This window comes from Corylus avellana, chromosome 2 (genome assembly GCF_965113065.1).
Source record: "Corylus avellana chromosome 2, dhCorAvel1.hap1.2, whole genome shotgun sequence".
Taxonomy (NCBI): Eukaryota; Viridiplantae; Streptophyta; class Magnoliopsida; order Fagales; family Betulaceae; genus Corylus; species Corylus avellana.
Genome location: NC_142491.1, coordinates 33,849,498 through 33,870,679, shown reverse-complemented (window position 1 = coordinate 33,870,679; position 21,182 = coordinate 33,849,498). Strand labels below are relative to the sequence as shown.

Sequence of the window (21,182 nt, the reverse complement as noted above, 5' to 3'; positions counted from 1 at the left end):
TGCTACAAAATAACCCCATTCAACAAGCAAATAAGTCTACTACTTGTCTATGCATAACTCAAGACAGACCAACATGATTGAATATAGCATTCCATAAGGCACAAGCAACCTCATAATGGAGAAGAAGATCCACATACTCTCATTTTCTCTTTCACATACAATAGCAATTGACCACAATGACATATCACTTTCTAAGGTTATTCCCCCCTCCTAGGCGCTCTCTGTTTTACACTTCCCGTGTATATGGGTTGCGCCCCTCTGCGCTTTTTTTATCATGATTACTTATCAAAAAAAAAAGGTTATTTATGGTAAGGATCTTCCTTAAGGCGGCCGACCAAGCAAAGAAAGCCGCCCTCAAAGGAACTTTAATTCACTAAATACTCTTCCAAGGGAAGGGAGCGCCATCATTACGAATAAGGACATTGTGGAAGGATCTAACATCGAAAAAAGAAGAAGGATCTAACATCGAGCAACCCTCTTTTGGAGGGGGCCCAACAAAGCTTATCTTCACCTCCTTGTCTTACTCTAAGGGAGTACAGCTAATTGAAAAACGAAGCAAAGACATTGACCTATTAATCATGAGCCGCTCTAATAAAGCTTATGATCCACTGATGGGAGTTACTAGGAAGCTCCAATTGAACTGCTATGGAAGCATCTTTCATGCAAGCATTACTAGATAAATCCAGAAAAGCTTCCTTAATAGCCTTATGCTTACACCATAGGTCATGCCAAAAATCTAGTCTTGGAGCTATTGCTCACCTCAAATTTGGTATGATTAGAAACCATTTCCCAACCCTTATTAATATTCTTCCATAAACCCACGCTATAAGACCAAGAGGCGCATTAGAACACCATGAACTGTCAAATTAAGAATCCACCACAACTCTCTGCCAAGCTTCTCTTTCATGCATGACATAGCCATTTTTCTAAAAGGGCACAATTGAACATTAACAAGTTCCGAACCCAACCCTCCCTTAGAGATCAGAGAACAAAACTTGGACCAACTTATCAGGTGAAATTTGAACCTTTCACCTAGCTCACCCCATAAGAAATCTCGATGAAGCTTATCTATGTGGTTTGCAACACCAATAGGGAGAGAGAAAAGAGACATGAAATACTTAGGCAAATTGGAAAGGATACCCTTGATAAGGGTAACTCTACTGTCCTTAGACAAGTACATTATTTTCCAACTAGTCAATTGACACACTTTCTTCTTAATAATACCGTCCCAAATAGACTTGGTCTTATAAGAGGTTCCCAATGCAAAACCAAGGTACTCCAAACACCAGAATATGATAGGGCAATGAATTCCATTTGGGTTTGGAAAAGCCAATATATGTGACAGGAAGGTCATTAAGAGAATGTAGGATATGGAGAGTCTAAAGATTTCAGCATTTTTGCCTATCTCTACAGAAATGGAAAGCCCTATGCAGCAGTTTATGATTTTCAACCTAACAGGATAGACAGAGGCATTGAAAGATAAAAAAAGTCTCTTTCCCTATGAGCAGATTCCAAAGAAGAAACCGCGTAGCTCAGAATGCCAGCCAACCCATCCACATTATTGACATTACCCACAAGACCCATTTTTGACTTATTCATATTAATCTTCAAACTGGAAGCAACTTTGAAACATAAAAATAAGGCCCGTAGATAGTGTAGGTGGTCAAAATTGACCCCACAAAAAACCAAAGTATCATCTGCAAACATGTGTGATATGTTAACCACACCAGAGTGCTTAGATTCCACAAAAAAGCCTCAGAGAAAACCTCAATTAACATATGCAGAAAACATTTCACTTAAACCCTCTATAGTGATAATAAAAAGAAAAGGTGACAAAGATCTCCTTTTCTCAATCCATGAGAGCTACTAAAGAAACCAGATGGATTGCCATTCACCAAAATGGAAAAATGCACCAAAGAAATACAATAAGCTATCCAAGAGTGCCATTTATCCCTAAAATTGCACCTCCTCAACAAATAAAGTAAGGATTCCCAATTGACATGATCATATGGCACCTTAATATTTAGTTTGGAAAGCACCCATTGTGGTGTTCCACATCGTCTGGGGATGTAAATGCACTTATATGTATACTTGCATCCTTCTTAATAATAACGCGTTTTAAAGCTGTGATGACTATGTATCAAAACTCCGCAGTTAAGCATGCCAATGCGAGAGTAGTATCATGATGGGTGACCTCCTGGGAAGTCTGGTACGGGGTAGTCAAAAGCGGATAATATTGTGTCATTGGGGTGGGGCGCAACAAATGGTATCAGAGTCGTTGCCCAATCTAAGATGGGGGAAGTTTGCACAAGCCCATAAAAGTCGTCAGCGAGGATGTTGGATCCTAAGAGGGTGTGATTGTGGCGTCCCACATCGTCTGGGGATGAAAATGTGCTTATATGTATACTCGCACCCTTCTTGATAATAACGCATTTTAAAGTCGTGATGGCTATGAACCTATCAGAATTTCCAAGTTAAATATGCTTATGCGAGAGTAATACCAGGATGGGTAACCTCCTACGAAGTTTGGTTCGGGGGAGCCAAAAGCGGACAATATTGTATCATTGGGGTGGGGCGCTACACCTGGCTCACTAGATCTGATCTTACTATCTAGACATTCATTTGCTATGAGCACAGAGTTAAGGATTTGCCTATCTCTAACAAAAGCATTATGGGGCTTCAAATGATCTTCTCCACAACCTTTGGCAATAATCTTGTAAACTCCACTCACAAGACTAATTGGACAAAAGTCCTTGAGATCAATGGCCCTAGATTTGTTTGGAATGAGAGCAATCAAAGTGGCATTATGACTTTTTTCAAACTTACTACTATCATGAAATAGATATTATGGGTCCTTGAAGTTTTTGTGTGTGTGTGTGTGTATATATATATATATATTATAAACTTCAAAATTCAATGGTGATTTTCACTGCCACATCAGGTAAGAAGAAGTACATGTAGCATTTCTCTATTATTATTATGAAGAAAACAATTTAACTTATATGTTCTTTTGTTTGGGTTTTTTGTCGGTTGGGGGGGGGGGGGGGGGGGGGGGGAGTTTTCATTTATAAAATTTACATGTGTCCCTTAGCATGTGAGAAACATATGTTTTTTAAATAGCATGTGAAAAGTTTATGCTTTTATGATAAAATAGCTCCCCACTCTTTTTAATGCTAATAAAAAAGTATGTGTTTCTTACATGCTTAAAGGAGACATGACAATTTAATAGATTGGGTTGGAGGAAAACTCTGTCCCATGGAGAGGTGAGAGATGCTCAATTCAAGACTTGTACTTTCATTCTGCACCTAAATTGATTTTGTTAGGAAACACCCAACGTTGAAGGGTTTCTATTCTTCTTGCGATCAGTTGATTTGTCAAGATGTGTTTATATGGCCTTTATTTGCTTTGCCATTTTCAGGTAGAGTCAGATATAAATTTGCATCGTTTTGGAACAGGAATCACGCATTACGAGCTTTGCAGCGTGCAACAAAGAACTTGCATGCAATGTTGGAAGCTGAGAAAAAGGTTCATCTCTTGTGCTCAACAATTCTTTTTTTCTTTTTTTTTTAAATCTTTTGTTAAAAAAATTTGCATATATAGCTTAGTCATGCTTATCAACTGCAAAATAGACGGAGCCTGATTTGGAACTTTGAAGAAGAGACTGAATATTAATTAGGGTTAATTACCTTTTTAGTACCTAGGTTTTTACGTTTTTATTTTTTTCCACCTAAGTTCCAATTCGTATCATAGATGGTACTTGGCTTATGGTTAAATACCAGTTTAGTATTTCAGTCACCATTTCGTTAGCCAAACTAATAGATTGCAATGGGGGTGGTTTAGGCCACTCCATCCAGTCGGTCTGGGGGTGGTTTGACCACCTCCATGGCCTCTAGGGGTTGGCTCGGCCACCACCCCCAAAGCCTTTGAGGGTGGTTTCAGTCACCTGCTTTTTTGCCATTGGGGGTGGCCGAACCACCCCCAAGGGCCTTAGGAGTGGTTAGGCCACCCCCAGACGGGCCGAAGGGGGTGGTTGAAACCACTCTCAGGGCTGTTCGTTAGTTTAGCTGACATAAAGGTGATAGAGGTACTAAATTGGTATTTATTTATAAGTCAGGTACCATTGGTGATACAAATTGAAACCTTGGTGAGAAAAAATAAAAACGTGAAAATCTAGGTACTAAAAAGATAATTAACCCTATTAATTATTTAGTAATGTTAAGACTAATTATATGTTTTGTTGCATTCGCTACCAATACTGCAGTTCAAATTTATTTATTTTAGGTGAATTTCCTTTGCTTTTATTCTTGATTTTTCTGGGGCTACATTTCTTTTTGTTTATTGACAAAAAATTAATTGATTATTCGGAAAACATATGCTGCTAGTATTACAGTTCTATTTTTTTTTTTTTTTTAATTGCCTATGCTTTTATTTTTTATTTTCCTGGGGCTGGCTTTCGTTTTGTTTGCTCCAAATTTTCCAATCTATTAACTTTCTACTGCTTGAATTTACATGTGATCTGTTGTTACTGGTATTCAGGAGAGGGCAGAGTCAGCTCTGCGTGCTCATAGCAGCTCTGTTAAAGGAAGTAAAACTGAGCCTAAGATTCCTGAAGATAGTGTGCCAAAAACTGGGAAGCTTCCAGCTTTTATCAAGGAAGACGTTCTAGTTGGCATAAACAATGTATGCATTGTTCTTTTCTTTTACATCTTAGATTTAGTTTTCATCTTCATATTATAAGCATGCTATAATTTATCTTCTGTGCAGGATGTTTTCGCTTGCACAGCTGAGCAGTTCTTTAATATATTGTTGAATGATGGTTCAAATTTCACAAATGAGTATCGATCAGCACGGAAAGATACTAATCTTGTTGTAAGTAATAAGCTAGCTTAAGGTCATCATCCTTTTTCATTTTTCCGGAAGTACATATATTGGCTAATTACATTTGCTATTCACATAACTATGCATTTATGCTTGTAAAAATCTTAAGAATCAATCTGTTGCTTTAGAGGACACTCAGTTCTTATTACATTGCTACCTTTCTGCCATTTAGACAGGTAAGGTGCAGCAATGAAGTTTCCTTTTGTCATCATGTGCTTGAATCTTTAGGAATCACTGAATTAAGTTTGTCAAATATTTATTCATTTAATTTCCCATCCAGAAATATTTCAGAGAAGTTAACTTATCTGAATTATGAGTGTATGTGAGTGCTAAGGCCTGCAATGTGCAACTTTCATCTGCATGATTTACCTGGGCATGATCCCTCGGGGTAATTAAACATGCTTTGTCATGGGGTGTGGCTCAGGGCATTAACAATGATTGAAGAGGTCAACTTGTGTGGCTAGAGTTTTTAGCTTTTACCTGATATACTTGGACATGAACCTCTAGGGAATGAAGTTGGCCTTGCCTTTAGGTAAGAGTCAACACATAAACTGTGCTTTTAGAGGTGAAAGTGTGAGGCAAACGAAATCTATTGTGACAAAAATTTTGATGCTTTATTTTATTTCTTGCTTTTAATATGAAATAAAGAATCAAATGAACTTATTCTATACAGTAAAACAGGATATAAATATCAGTTGTGTGCACCTGTTATCTGTGTAACATACTTGGGCAGAACCTCTTCGGAATTGTACAGAATGTTAAGTCTAAATGGTTTTAGAGTTGATACCTTATTGGCTATTGCAATGTAAATCAGTTGTTCTCTGATTTTTCTTCTACAAATTTTATGATATATATATATATATATACATGTTGTCATTTGTATGAACTGTTTTGACACAAAAAGGTGGAGGCACGTTACTCTCTACTTGTTTCGTAACTTACCACATATCTTATTATATAAAGTTAGAGAAATATCACAATGACCAAATACCCCCAAACCCTAATGACTCACAAATTCTAATAGCTCTTCTAACACTCCCCCTCAAGCTTGAGTATATATATCATACAAATCTAGCTTGGAAGAAACAAGCAAAAGAAAAACACCTAGAAAAACATATTCTAACACTTCACCTCAAGCTGGAAAGCACACAATACAAAGACTGAATAAAATAACAAGAAAATTCACTAAAAACTTCAATATCGGTCGAAAACTCGCCCGAAACTGCAACGAGTGGTTGGATCTCGCTGAAAAACACCAAGGCCTATAGGATCTTGCCGGAAAACAACAAGGCTGGTAGAATTTCACCGGAAAACAACTAACAGGTTGGATATCACCGTAAAACACCAAGGCAAACTTGAACGGGAACTTCTTCCCCTAAGCAACAGACCGGATGGAAGCTTCATGAAGCCCAAACCAACATGAACCAGGCTAACACACCACTAAAGAGGTCATGAAACCCATTGAACCAGTCAAAAACCAACTGAACCAGCTGTAAAAGAGACTGAACCTGTATCCAAACCATCTGAACTGGAAAGAAAACTACTGAACCGGTTCTAAAACAACTTGAACCGGACAGAAAACCAATGAACCCGTCCGAAACCACGTTGAACCCGTCTAAAAACACACTAAACGGGTAAGAAAACCAATGAACCAGACCTGGAAGCCACTGAACCCGAATAAAAACACACTGAACCGCTATGAAACAGCAAACCCAGTTATACTTATCCAGGATAGGGAAGATCCAAATACAACTCCAGCTATCCTTATCCAATGATAGGAATAGCAAACACCAGCAGCCAAACGAAGATCATCTTGACCTCCAACCAACTCGCCGGAAACCTGCCTCGACAACTAGAACTCATCAGAAAATTGCCAGAGACCACCAAAACTTGCCGGAAACACCTCAAAACACCACATAAGTCATTGGATAAATAAAATTTAAAAAAAAAAAAAAAAAAACCATTAAATGCCTCAAATGCGCCAGGAACTCGCCGGAAAACACCACAACAGAGGCTGGGAACCACGAAAACCACCATTAATGGCCAAACATCACCAGCAAGCACCACAGAACCTTCGACTAACACGAGAACTACTTAGAAGAACACCACCCAAGCACCGAAATCATCACAAAACACCAAAAACAAATATCTTCACTTTTTTTTTGGGAGATTTTTTTTTTTTTTTTTTTTTTTTTTCTCTCTAGGTCTCCAAGAACAACTCTAAAGCTTAATCAAGGCACTGCTTGTGTGGGCACTATGCCCACATGAGCCTTGCTGCCATCAGAAGGAGACTCACCAACAGCAAGCGTGAGGTAACCAAAAGGAAAAGAGAAGAAAACTATTACAAACAAAGGGACCAAAATCAATCTAAACCCTAAGGCTCTGATACCATGTTGTAGTTTGTATGAACCATTTCGACACAAAAAGGTGGAGGCATGTTACTTTCTTGTTTCGTAGCTACCACACATCTTATTATGTCGAGTTAGAGAAATATCACAATGATCAAAATACCCCCACACGCTAATGACTCAGAAACCCTAATAGCTCTTTTAACAATACACACACGCGCACGCACAATATGCTGCCTTTTTTCTATCTCTACATCTGTTTCCAAATTTTTCCGTGTTAGGTGAGTAAACAAGTACAAATATTTTCTTTTACCTTAGGTGCATGTCTTATGTGAGACACAAAAGCTTTTCTTTATACTGTAAAGCACAATTGATTTTTGGGGGCATGTTGATGCATTCTGTCTAGGTGCGAACAAAGTTATTGTAAGCATAGGACAAGATAATCAACTGAGTTATTTAACAAAGTTATTGCTTTACATTTCTTTTCGTAGATCGCATGGGGTGGGGTTATGGAAACACATTTGTAGGGGTTGGAGGTCGTTTCAGTTCCATTTCAGATTGGATCCTGGCTCGGGGGGGAAAGTCAAATTTTGGGAGGACTTATGGTGTGGCGAGATGCCTCTCAAGGATGCTTTTCCAGGCTTTTTTAATATTGCTAGCAATAAGGATGCTTCCATTGCGGATATTCAGGAGTGCATAAATGGGATGGTTCACTGGAATGTTACTTTTACTTGCAGAATTCATGATTGGGAGGAGATGGTTTTAGCCTCTTTCTTCTCTTTCTTGTATTCGTTATCGATTCGTGGGGTTGGGGAGGACCGGATGTGGTGGAATCCCTTCGAGAAAAGGGAAGTTTGAGGTTCGCTCTTTTTATAGGAAGCTTGCCTCCAAAGAATCCAACCACTTCCCTTGGAAAAGTATTTGGCGCACCAAGGCTCCTTCGAGAGTGTCGTTTTTTGTGTGGTCGGCCGCCCTTGGGAAGTCACTCATCCTGGATAATGTTCGGAAAAGAGGTATTGTAGTGATTAATCGTTGCTATATGTGTGAATCGGATGGGGAGTCTGTGGATCATCTCTTTCTTCATTGTGGGGTTGCGCGCAAGTTGTGGGATATTATTTTCTCCCACTTCAATTTGTGTTGGGTTATGCCTAGAAGTGTTAAGGAGATGTTTGCTAGTTGGTGGTCGGGCGGTCGAACCCGTAGTGCCGTGGTTTGGAAGATGGTTCCCCTGTGTCTTTTATGGTGCCTTTGGAAGGAAATGAATGCGAGATGCTTCGAGGATTTGTCGAGGAACCTTGAGGACCTTGTTCATTTCTTTTTGTACACGCTTTTCACATGGACTGCAGGCTGGCTTGCTCCTTTAGTGATTAATTTTCTTGATTTTCTCTTTATGTTATCTTCTTCTTTCTCCCTCACTTAGCCGCTCTCTTGTATACTCCCTGTGTACTTGGGCTGCGCCCCTCTGCGCTCTTTAATGCATTATTACTTATCAAAAAAAAGATAATTAACTGAATTTGACAGACTTACTGTTAAACACTTGAGGTTGAGCATGTAAATTCTTTTATGCTATTCGACTTTATGAAAATCCATAATTTTTCCTGACTCTTTGGTAATCATGCAGTTTTCTCATTGCCCACACCGATGTTCTCTTTAGAAGGTCTTCATTTCTTATTTTAGCCTTTCTTATATTGCACTTATCAGTCTTAATTCTCTCTTCTTTTACAGTAATTCAATGAAACTTAATTGCCTAATATTCTTCTCCAAAGGTGGAGGCAGCCATATATTTGTCTTAAAAAGCTGACTTGCTTGGTGACACTATTTTTCATTATTCTGCACCATACTGCTAGAGTTGCTGATGTAGATTTATTTTGCACCATACGCTATTCTTCATGTTGGTTTTGTCACAACTAGAATGCTTTGTGCATCTTAACCTAAAAGACTAAGACTTTAGTCCCTTGAATGGATGCCAGGTGGCCCATTTTCTTTTATAGTTCCATGCAATTGATAATAGTTAATGTTATTGCTTGTTGTAACGACCCAGGGAAACCGCTAGCCACACTTGAGTTATTACCCTCAAAAGACTAGTCAATTTGGAGCTTCCCTAGAATCACTTATAAAGCATAGTTTCAACTAGTAAGCAATGTAGGACTTAGCATCACGAGTGTCTTTCAATAAACTGCCCTCTCTATGTGGGCAACTCTTCTTCCTAATATGGGACCAGGGTGTTACAAACATTCCTCCCTTAAACCCCTGACGTCCTCATTAGGGTCACGTCATGCAATGCTAACAATACCACATGACATGACAACTTGGCTTTGATACTATTTGTAACAAACTAGGAAAACCACTAACCACATCTGCGCTATTACCCCAAATTGGCTAGTCCTTTTGGAGTGATAGTGTAGATGTGGCTAGCACTTTTCCTTGGGCTATTACACTTGTCTCCGATATTCATATATGCATATTAGTGAATGAGGAGAAATTCCATGCTCTCTTTACATCTATGGCCTGGATTGCAAGCTCCGTTGCATTTTTGAGCTGAAGGGTTGACAAGGAGCTTTGGTGGCCAGAGGCATGGAGGCCTCAGGAAACCATGTTGCTCTGACAATATTTCCCCATCCTCTAGGATACTAAAGGTTAAGCTAGTCTAAGTAATTTTTAAGTCTTGATGTGGAATTTTTCGACCCTAGGAGAATTATATCTTCAATTGTTTGTTTGGTGGCTGTATCAACTTGAGATTTCATGCTTCTTCTTATGCCTTCTCCAGATAGGACAGTGGCATGCTGCAAACGAATATGATGGTCAAGTCAGAGAGATAACATTCAGATCCCTTTGTAACAGTCCAATGTGCCCTCCAGACACAGCCATGACAGAGTACCAGCATGCTGTTCTATCGCCAGACAAGAAAATGCTGGTATGAATGCATATATCTTCCTTGTATTGTGGCGTCAATTATGTGTAAGTGTGTGAGCTGTGTTTGCTTATCAAAAAAGGATATGTGACTTCCTCGCTCTTTTATGAAGCACATATCTTTCGTTGCTTGTAAAGGTGCTGGCGTCTTTCTTTTCTTTTTTCACATCTTCTTGGGCTTCTTATTTTTATTTAATAAATCAATATAATGAGTTTTCGATTCTTTTAGGTGTTTGAGACGGTGCAACAGGCACATGATGTTCCATTTGGGTCCTACTTTGAGGTATTCAATATTTTGCATATCTTGTTTTATACTGTAACATTTGCATATGATTGGGTTGTGTGCTGTATGTCTCAATCTGATATATATATATAGGAGGAACAGTTCCCAACTCAACCTGATAAACAATTGATGGAGAACAATATTTTTGAAGCCAAGGCATGCTAAATCTAGAAGCTAGTTGTCAGCATCTGATAAGTAGTTATTTTGATAAACCATTAGATCCTTCCCTGTTCATTACAGTTGCTTTGGATTTGTGGTATTCATGTGCTTAAATACGTTCTTGTTTCCATAGTTGAAAATTACTGCATTTCTACGACAGTCTAATTTTAATCGTTTAGTCAATAATCTTACTAGTTTCTTGTTGGAATCTCCTCATAAGGCATGCTAAAACTAGAAGCTGGTTGTCAGCATCTGATAATTAGTTATTTGATAAACCATTAGATCCTTCCCTGTTCATTATTATTGCTTTGGATTTGTGTTATTGATGTGCTTGAATACGTTCTTTATTGCCATAATTGAAAATTTCTGCATTTCTACGACAGTCTAGTTTTAATCGTTTAGTCAATAACCTTACTAGTTTCTCATTGGAATCTCATGGGAGTGTTGCTGCAGCTTGTGAAGTTTTCTAACTCACAAGATTTATTGGGCTTTTCATGAAGAGTTTATCCATGAAGTCTGTCTGAGCCCATGAGTATTGACCATACTCAAAATTTTCCAGTGGTCGTAGTAGTGCTCAGACTAACTTTTTATCTCCTTTGTTACGTGAATCTTGGTTTTTGAGAATAGTTGTGAATTATTTGTTGTTTGTCTTTGCTACCCCTTACGTCACGCTACATCATTAGGCGTCCATTTTCTGTTAAATTTGATACTCAAATTGGTCTTGGCTGTTCTAACTTCTAACCTTGGCATAACACTCTTGCTACTGTTGAATATATGGAGAGATATGTTCTTTTTTCTTTTGAGGATGAATATTTGTAACTGCAGTTGTAATTTTTTTACCCATTTTCTTCCAATCAACTGGTCTGATTGCCTTGAACTTTAGCGCTTTGCTTCATGCCTCTCCCACTGCCTTATAAGAGTTCAAGTCAAATTCTCTGTACTGTGTGAGAGATCACAATTTTTCTGAGATGTTGTCATTATTCAGTTGTTGATTTTTCTTTTCTTTTCTTTTCTTTTCTTTTTCCTTTCAATTTTTTATATAATTTTTTACCGCCTTGTGCTTTTGAAATAAATGATTTTTTGTTCTTTAGTTGGCTATCCTCTTTTCAGTTTCCACATGCTAATTTGTATTGAATTTGCTGGGTGGCATCTACGCAAATCTTTTTCAGATTATTGTTTCCCCATATTGTCATATCTCGGTATTTGCTGTAAAAGTTTATTGGAATTGCTGACCGGAAGTCATGGCAACTGCAACTGATATCTGTCCTCCCAGTCTGTTGCTCTGCCAGGCTGCTGAGGGAGCTCTTTGATAACGGTCAAATTGACAAATAGTTTGCATTTATTCCATTTTAAATGGTTCATCCGATATCATCTTTAGTTAAAAATTAAGCCAATTTAGGGTATTATCATATAATGGGAAGTAGAGTACTCGAGAATTTTACATTTCATTTGTTTATGTCGACTGCATATTTGAACATGATTTCATTTCTTTATAAAATATACGAGAGGGAATAGTTAATTCTGCAAAATAAGTCTTTTTTTTCCCATGAGGTACTACTATAAATTCATACTTGCACCAAATTCATGCTGATTATTCATTTGCTGCTACTCTGGTTGGTGGCCTAGCATTCTTTGCTTGTGAAATTAGGGTAGAGGGATGGAGAATGGGAATATCGACTATGGAAGGGCATGTTTGAGTGTGCTGTAGCAATGGAAAATATTTGTTTCAACAGCAGGTTCAGTTGTGTAGGTTGAAATTAATATGTCGGCCATTTATAACTTGTTCCTGACAAACTCGAAATTTGACACAGAGCTAGATAGGAGACTTGGTATCCATTGATTGTTTAGATTTGTTCTGTGGTAATTATTCCACAGTAGACGGTATAAGAATTTTTAAGAACAAGTGAATATCATTTATTTGTTTGCTTAATAGAGATATGACTTGCAAAAGAAACAATTGATTGATTTATGTGTTCTATCATGATTTGTCTACTTTATAGGTGACATGAAGTTGTTGATGTTGCATACAGGTCCACTGTAGATGGCGTTTAGAGACAAATGCTGAAAACTCAATTACCATAGACATAAAAGTGGGTAAGTATTGGCTTGTACCCCATTTTGTTCTTTCACTGCCATTTATCTGCATGCACTTCATGCTTGTAATTATATTGCTGCTAAAATTTTGTATCATGGGATCAGTGTTATCATAATTGATTGCTACCCTACTCAACTGCGACCCGGGATCCAAAATCCAGTACCAAAACTTGGTATACTTTCAATTCAGTAATATGGAAAGATAATATTAAAATCTTGCATAGCTTTCAAAATTCTTGGGCTTTACTGGCTCATTTACAAATATTTTAACTGAAGCTACCTTATCACATTCTAATTTCTTATTGGACAATCTTTTATCATATGCAAGCCTGACCTACATAGTTCCCCATTTTGATGTATGTGGACGTGGACTTGCTGATAAAAATAAGAGATGTACCACGCACTCATTCCCATTTCATGTAGCAGACCATGATCTATATTCTGGGTCGCATATTTGTAAGTGCAGATGAAGTGGGAATATTTAGAATTTATCATGGTTCAAAGTAGTTCCACTTCAATTATTGACTAGTGAGAATATCACTTAGCCTCTACTGGGCATGGAGTGCAACTTTATATGTTGTACAATTGTTAGACTGAGGTGGAAATTGCTTGGTCCATGCAAGTAGGACTTCTAGGGACATGAATTTTCTATTCAAGATTTTCACTCCTCTCCTCATTTTTTCTTGGCTTTCTTTTTTGGGGTATGCATAGCATCATTATTTGTTTCGAAATAGAACATCTGGATCCTACATTACCTTGCTGAGCTTGAAATTTAACATGTCAAGGTGAGATCTCCTTGGGAGTCACTGCAGATACCATCTAGGCAACCACTTGGTTGTAAACTTTGCTGCTTTGTTTTTCTTTTGGTTCTCATGTAGTCTCATGTTCTTTTAGCAACCATATATATTTTTTAGGTTATATCGTAATTTATATTGTTTGAGTTGGTTCCATAGGTAATTCTTGCAGTTACTACTCTCGCGGTGCGGGCCTGGTAGTGCTGTTTTTTTTTTTGTTGATAAATTATCTAAATATCATTGGAAGTGTGAGGCGTTTCCACGTACACATGGAGTATACAAGACAAGCCACCTAGGAATTAGTGGCGAAAAGAACAAGAAATTCAAGATAACTAATCACTAAAGGAAAAACATAAGCAGCTGTTTAGAGATACAAAGTGTTGAAGAAAGAAGATTTCAACTCCTCCAACGGCCTCTCGCGGTCCTTAAAATATCTATCATTTCTTTCCTTCTAAAAACACCACAAAAGGCACAAAGGCACTATCTTCCATATAGCAGCACTCTGTGTGTTGCCGATAATCCACCAAGAAGTAAATAAATCGACTACCCATCTAGGCATAACCCAAAACAACCTGAACCTATTAAAGAATTCATTCTAGGTGGCATAAGCAACCTCATAATGAAGAAGAAGGTGGTCCAATGACTTTTCATTCTTTTTGCACATAACACACCAATCAACCACAATGACATGCTGGTTCCGGAGATTGTCTAAGGTAAGGATCTTCCCTAGTGTCACTGACCACACAAAAAAAGCCACCATCAATGGAGCCTTAGTCCTCCAAACACTTTTCCAAGGTAACCATAAATCATCATGACAATCCATGATACTGTAAAAGGTTTTGACATTGAACAACCATTTTTTGGAAGGGATCCACTACAACCTGTCTTACCCTTACCTTCTCAATCTAAGTAAATACAACAACATGTAGAATGAGGCAAAGGCTTCCATCTCCTGAACTGGCATTTACTTGCTCCATAAACCTAATACTCTTCCATAAACCTACTCCATAAGCCCTAACAGGTTCTCTAGAACACCACTCTCCCCATGAACTTTCATATTTAGAGTCCACCATCACTCTCCACCAAGCGTCTCTCTCTAGCCCATACCTCCACAACCATTTACCCAAGAGAGCCTGATTGAACCTCAAAAGGTTCCTAATTCCCAATCCTCCCTTAGAGATCAACATACACACCTTTGACCAACTCCCCAAGTGATATTTGATCTCTTTGCTTCTCCCACCCCATAATATATCATGTTGGAGCTTCTCAATATGAATAGCAATACTCAAAGAGAGAGGAAAGAGGGACATAAAATACATTGGTAAATTGGATAGGGTGCTCTTGATAAGGGTAATCCTCCCACTCTTAGACAAATACAATCATTTCCAACTAGCCAGCCAGCGTTCTATCTTCTTGATAACACTGTCCAAATTTGTTTGGCTTTAAAGGAAAACCGAGATACTTCATCAACAAGGACGACACCCCACAACCCAAAATCTGAGCCAACCCCACCACATTATCAACATTTTCCATTGGAACCAATTTTGACTAGCTAAGTTTGTCTTCAAGCTCGAAACAACTTCAAATAATAAGAACAAGCTCCATATAATGCAAAGTTGATTTTGATAAGCCCCACAAAATATCAAAGTTTCACCAGCAAACAAAAAATGAGAGATATCAACCCATGTCCCCACAAAGAAACCAGCCAACAAACCTCCACTCACAGCAGCTGAAATCATCCTACCTAACACCTCTATCACTAGGACAAGCAACAAAGAAGACAGAGGATTCCCTTGCCTCAAGCCTCAAGAGCTGTTAAAGAAGCCTGTAGAAGAGCCATTTACCAAAACCGAAAACCGCACTGAGGAAATACGATGAGCTCTCCAAGAGCACTACTTCCTCCCAAACCCACATCTTCTCCCGTACATGAAACTCCCAATTAACATGATCATAAGTTGTTTCTAAGTCCATTTTACAAATAACCCCCAGATCACCAAATCTCAATCTACTATCAAGGCATTCATTAGCAATAAGAATAGGATCTAAAATTTGCCTACCTCAGATGAATGCATTTTGTGACTTAGAAATGATCGTTTCCAAGGGCAACTTTAGCAATTTAACACCACACCACACCACCCCCCCCCCCCCCCCCCCCTCCCCCCCCCCCCCCCCCCCTAAAAAAAAATAATAAAGAGAGAATAAAATCAAAAACTAAATCAATGTTTTGCTTTCAGTGAAACATAGACCAAACAAAGTCAATGCTTTGTTTTGAACGTCTTTTCTATTTTCATATAGCTTTTATTTGAAGTGCTACGTACTTTGTGTTTTGTTTTTATCTTAAAGAAACATTTCCTAAAAAAAATTTAAAAAAAAAAAAAAAGAAAAAAAAAAAGGGAGGGCAGGTGATGTGGTCCCTTGAACTTCTAGGATACCTTTGATACACTGGAATGATTATTACTTGTGAATAAGAATGAGTACACAGAAATGGAATTCCATTCATATTAATTCAATTGGTGACAACATATGAATGGCCAAATTTCCTACTTGGAACTGAATCAAATTTCAACCAAATTTCATAACATACCCTTATAAAAATAACACATGAATAGCATCCTTTTCGGCTTGGTCAAGACCACCCGATTTGGTGTTTCACGGCCATTAAATCAGAGCTCATTGTCGGCACTGCCTGACCTCTCCCACTGTCAGTCACCACCCAACCCAGCTCACCACCGGCTAGCCCCCAGCCCAGCCCACCGCCTGCAACCATATCATGTAGTCCTCTACCGTATCCGGCCTGTGTCCGCTCCAACCCACTGCCCCACCAGCCCACCACCAGGGTGGCAAGCAATGAGCCGGACCAATCGGTGGTTGCTGGTGGTTTGGGCCAAGCGCTGGTCTGCAGTGGGCTAAGGCGGATGGTTGCCCGCGGTGGTGGAGGAAGACGTCATAGGGCCGCTGGGGATTGCGGCAGAAGGTGGCTGAAGACAGTGGAGAACCGCTGGATATGGTTTCCAGCCTACCGCTAGGGCTGACTGTGGCAACCGGTGGGCTGGATCGGTGAGGTCAAGTGGTGGCTGGTTGTGAGCACGATCGCTCCCAGAGTTTCATTTGGGGTGGTCGGCCACCCATAGGGGAGGTCAAAATGAAAATGATGAAATAGTTTTGAAGGATATATATATTTTTTTTGATAAGTAAAAAAGATGTATTAAAAAATAGTTTTGAAGGATATTATTTTTAGAGCTATTTCTCTCCCGGGGGAATACCTATTCCCACATTTTTTAAGAAGAATAGCTATTGCTCATTTTAGAGGAATATCTATTCTTAAGTAATGTGGGCACAACCAAATACCGGTATAGCTATTCCATTCTTAGGTCCATTTTTGCGTACCAAACCTGGCCATAGTGTCTTCTTCTAATTTGTTCTCCCTCAATTTTGACATATGAAGGAAAACATAGCATAAGAATAAATGTAGTTTTACTAATCATTAGTAAAATTAACTTGGTTTAAGATCCAATCTATTATTAGATTTTTTTAAAAAAAGGAAAAACTCAAAGCGTTTTTGTGGGTTGCGCCCCTCTGCGCTTTTTATATCATTATTACTTATAAAAAAAAAAATGCGTTTTTGTGCTTTAGGTGCACTTAATCCAAGAGCTTCACTTTAGGGGTAAGAAGTTCTTTCTTTTCTTTTCTCCTCCCCCCACAACCCAAAAAAAAAGTGCATTCTGCGCCTTTTTCTGTAGGCCTCTTTTTTAATAACACTGAGCCTTAATATGATGTCCTTGGTGATTGGACCTTGTATGCTAAGAGAAAGCAGCTTTAAGCAATATCTCTGTTTAATTTTACTTGATTGTCACTTATGTAGAGAAAATGGTTGTATTTTTTTTTTTTTTTTTTCTAGGCAGACTTCTCTCAACTGGCTTTGCATTGGAGCAATCTGTTTTAATAACACTGGACAAATTGCTAAGTTCTGTATTTGGGAGATTACCTCCTTTTTAGTGTCGGTCTGTATGTCCATTCAAATGTGCCAAAGATCTGTCCTGTATCTCTTGGTTTGCAAGCTAGTTCACTCTCTGTCCTTGATTTTTCTCAAAAGTTGAGCACATATATTTTTATTGATAACTAACACATGCTGCATCATCATCATCAGATTTTTAGGCATCTCTGCTGTTTTTTTTTTTTTTTTTTCCTTCCTTTTGTTTTGTCAACCAGCTCACTCAATGCACAGTCTATTAACCTATCGAATATTTTTCTTCGTAGGTCTTCTTTGTAAGATGTACGTATAGATCAATATATAGTTCCACGTATGGGTTTTACCTGAATTTGTCAATCTATTAGTGCTCTGCAGCAAGATTTCTTCTTTCTAGTCTAATATGGCATAGTTTAACATTAAGTTCTTTCCCCTATCCAGGAAGTTAGTTTTTAACTGACTTGGTGATAACTTTTACAGGTGCACATTTTAAGAAATGGTGTTTGATGCAATCCAAAATTAGGTCAGGGGCTATCGATGAGGTTAGTATATATCTGATTGAAATGTGCCCGCATGATTTGTCCTCATTGTTCATAATTGTGCAATAGCAGCAATACTGTCCTTGAAGAAGTGAATGGATTTTGACTCTAGCTTCACCTGATGACAAGTTAACTTACCTAAACTTTTACATTCACTTAATGTAGTGCAAGAAAGAGGTGGAATTGATGTTGAAGATGGCCCGTTCATATATAAAGTCATATACTTCTTCTGGGGAGACTGACAAGGCCCCTTCCTCTCCCCCTGTAGCTCAAGACAGCAACTAATATTTTCAGCGACCTCCGATTGGGTTTTGCCTATATATTTGTCCAATGTTTTTGTAGGGCTTTCTTGGCTATAAATCTCAATTGTAACTGTGGGGCCACCGAGGTTCCTTGTGATGGCAATAGGTGTTTATCTTCTGTATTTTTAAATTAATCTCACCCTGGCTACGTAAGAGAGAACTGGCAGTGTGTGTATTTGTTTTGTCCTTCTTCGTGTAATGACAGATCTCAGTTTTCTGAAACATAATGGTAAATTTCTGTGTTGGGGCTGTAATTTGTGTTTTAAATAAATCGTTTGGTCTTGAATTTGTTAGTAAATTGCTGAGCAACAATTGCTGAAATAGCCAGGTAGTTTGAGATGAGGACAGAGCCTGACCCATCCGTCGTATCCTGCCTTGGATTAGAATTTGCTAACTGAACTCAATCCATTGAGTTGGTCAAATTGGTTTTACTTATTTTTGTACATAGATATCATTGCCAGTCATTTCTCTTACCTAAAAATCCATTTTTCACTGGTGAAGTTGATGTCTAGTGCTGCTGATGACTTCCTCAACTCAACTCTTCTGCAATTCACAGGGAGCAGACTAAGCAGATTTTTAGCTGGAAAAGGCATTTGTAGTGACGTGCCAAATCAAATGGTTAGTAACTTTTTTCCCATTGGAGTGTCTTCAATTACGAGCTTATATATGAAAATTTGAACAGCCGGGGCCTCAATCCTCCACTGCAAATGCTCATCCCAAACATTTAACATGCGTTTGGGATTTACCTGAATGAAAAAGTTCAAAATCTGTTTGGGATGTATGGATTTTAGAATAGGGAAATCGCATTTATAATTTTATAATAAAATAAAAATACGTGAAAGAAGAGCATAAGCCGGGAGAGAGAATGCTACACAAAGTTTTGTAGGATCCACGAGGACGAAAAGATTGATTTAACCCTTCAAAGCAATTTATGTGAAGGACTGTATTTAGGGTTCGTTTGGCAAACCTTTTTCCCTTAGATACTGTGGCAAATGAAACATGAACATGTGAAAGAAAAAACTAGGGTTTCGAATGGCAATGACAAACTTGAGTTGCATATCAACTCTAACTTAAACTCTCTAATAACAATACAAGTTAAACCCTAGATGAATACTAAAGTCCTATCATAAGTGTTCTTCTCTTTACACTTGACACTAGATTTCTATCATGAGTGTTTTTTTATTGACACTTGATGTTTATCTTCCTTGTCTTCATCTTCAACGATATCTCTACTTGATTTGGTCTAACAACTCATCCTATGCATTTCTTTTTTCCAATTATCATCACCCCAAAGCCATATCCACCACAAACCATGGATTCCTCTTAAATTTGCTTACTAATTTGTCATTTTCATACCATGACAATTATAGAAGTTTTACATTTTGGTGATGATCAAATCAAATGCATGCGTTTTCTATGAATAAGGATCCACGGCAATTAGTTGTCTGAAGTACTAATAATTTGGCTTGATTATGTGAAAGAGTTCATATGGAACACTTGTTCAAATACGTTATCGGACAATCCAACATTTATTTGGACGAATCAATTCCATATAAACTCTCTCACATATAAATATTGTATATGTTTGATTTGTTTTCTATGAATAAAATGACACTTTTGCCCCCTCAAATTTCCACTAACTTGAAATTGAGAGGATCTAGTTCCGTATTTTGATTGTTAAGCACTAAGAAGGCATGCATGGACATGGTTCTTGTATAATTACCTTGACAAGTTTGTTTAGGGGCTCGAAAATCATGCTTACCTTTTCAAATTGACGGTTGTAATTGTTTGACAAGTTCATGTGCCGATGGTGCGTTGATTTATCCAAATGGCATAACTTACAATTCATAATAGCTATACCGAGTGCGGATAGTTGTTTTCGACACATCTTCTTCTCGCACTTTGAGCTGGTAATAACCAGACATAAAAGTCGACTTTGAGAAGTAGATCTTGTAGGAGCAATTTTTTCAAAACCCTTTGAATACTATTTTCCAATATCATGGATTTTTGTAGCAAGTTAACCATGTCAACATCCTCTTTTTGCTGGACATCCCAGAATGTCTTGTGTTCAAGAGACTTGTTTTTTGCAAAGTCATATTTCATTATGATTAACGGATCATAATGGCAAAACAATAATTACCTCTAGATAATGAGGTTCCATTGTAGTTAAACCCTTAAGAACTTCAATCTCTTGCTCCGGCAAAACAGGCTTGTTATATTTTGTCAGCATGTCTACTGATACACCCTAATTAATATAAATATGAGTTAGTATGAAAGGTATAGAAAGACATAATACATTACAATCATAATTTATACAAACTTACATTTTGAGGGCTTGGTGGTGGTACTACCATGCCGTAATATTGTAATCGGTAGGCTAGCGGCTTCAATTCTGATGATAAATAGAAGATTGTCAAACTATGAGTGTTTTGAAAAAAAATAATCTTTATGTTTGGAAATTAGTGAGTGCTATACTCACTCTTCTTCAACATTGTCCTTGTAAGGCCCCACATTCTCCGAAGCATAAACAATAACCGTCAATAACAAACGACCTTATTAAAAACATTTGTGCATTGCTAACGATTGTCTAGTTATACTCAATTAAATTTTACATGTGATTTCTTCTATCATATCTTCTGACTTGCATCTCAATACAAACATCTTGACGCTTCCCTCATATATTTGACAATAATAATAATATAATAATAATTATAAGCATTGTGCTTTGAACTTATTTTACCAATCTCTTTCCCTAAAGGCATGAACTTTAGCTTTTTTTGGTCACTCTTTCTCTATGATTTTTTTTTTTTTTTTTTTAAAGGTTGCTTTTGCACCTTCTGCCATTCATATCACTTTTTTAAATCAATTTTGGCCCATATTTATGAATTTTGGTAGATATAATTTTTGA

At 37.9% G+C, this 21,182-nt stretch overlaps 1 protein-coding gene across 3 annotated transcripts in view; it reads left to right on the top strand.

Annotated features, from left to right (window-relative positions):
• Positions 1–18,528, top strand: part of LOC132178146 (C2 domain-containing protein / GRAM domain-containing protein) — a 37,402-nt gene extending 18,874 nt beyond the window's left edge. For 2 of the 3 annotated variants that reach the window (XM_059590603.2, XM_059590609.2), the window contains 8 exons: positions 3,419–3,525; positions 4,537–4,680; positions 4,765–4,869; positions 9,994–10,140; positions 10,366–10,419; positions 12,609–12,672; positions 17,914–17,975; positions 18,138–18,528. In XM_059590603.2, the coding sequence (XP_059446586.2) occupies positions 3,419–3,525; positions 4,537–4,680; positions 4,765–4,869; positions 9,994–10,140; positions 10,366–10,419; positions 12,609–12,672; positions 17,914–17,975; positions 18,138–18,257 (803 nt within the window). In that variant the 3' untranslated portion in view covers positions 18,258–18,528. The other variant, XM_088513171.1, reaches the window with a different exon arrangement.
• Positions 18,529–21,182: the final 2,654 nt, after the last annotated feature.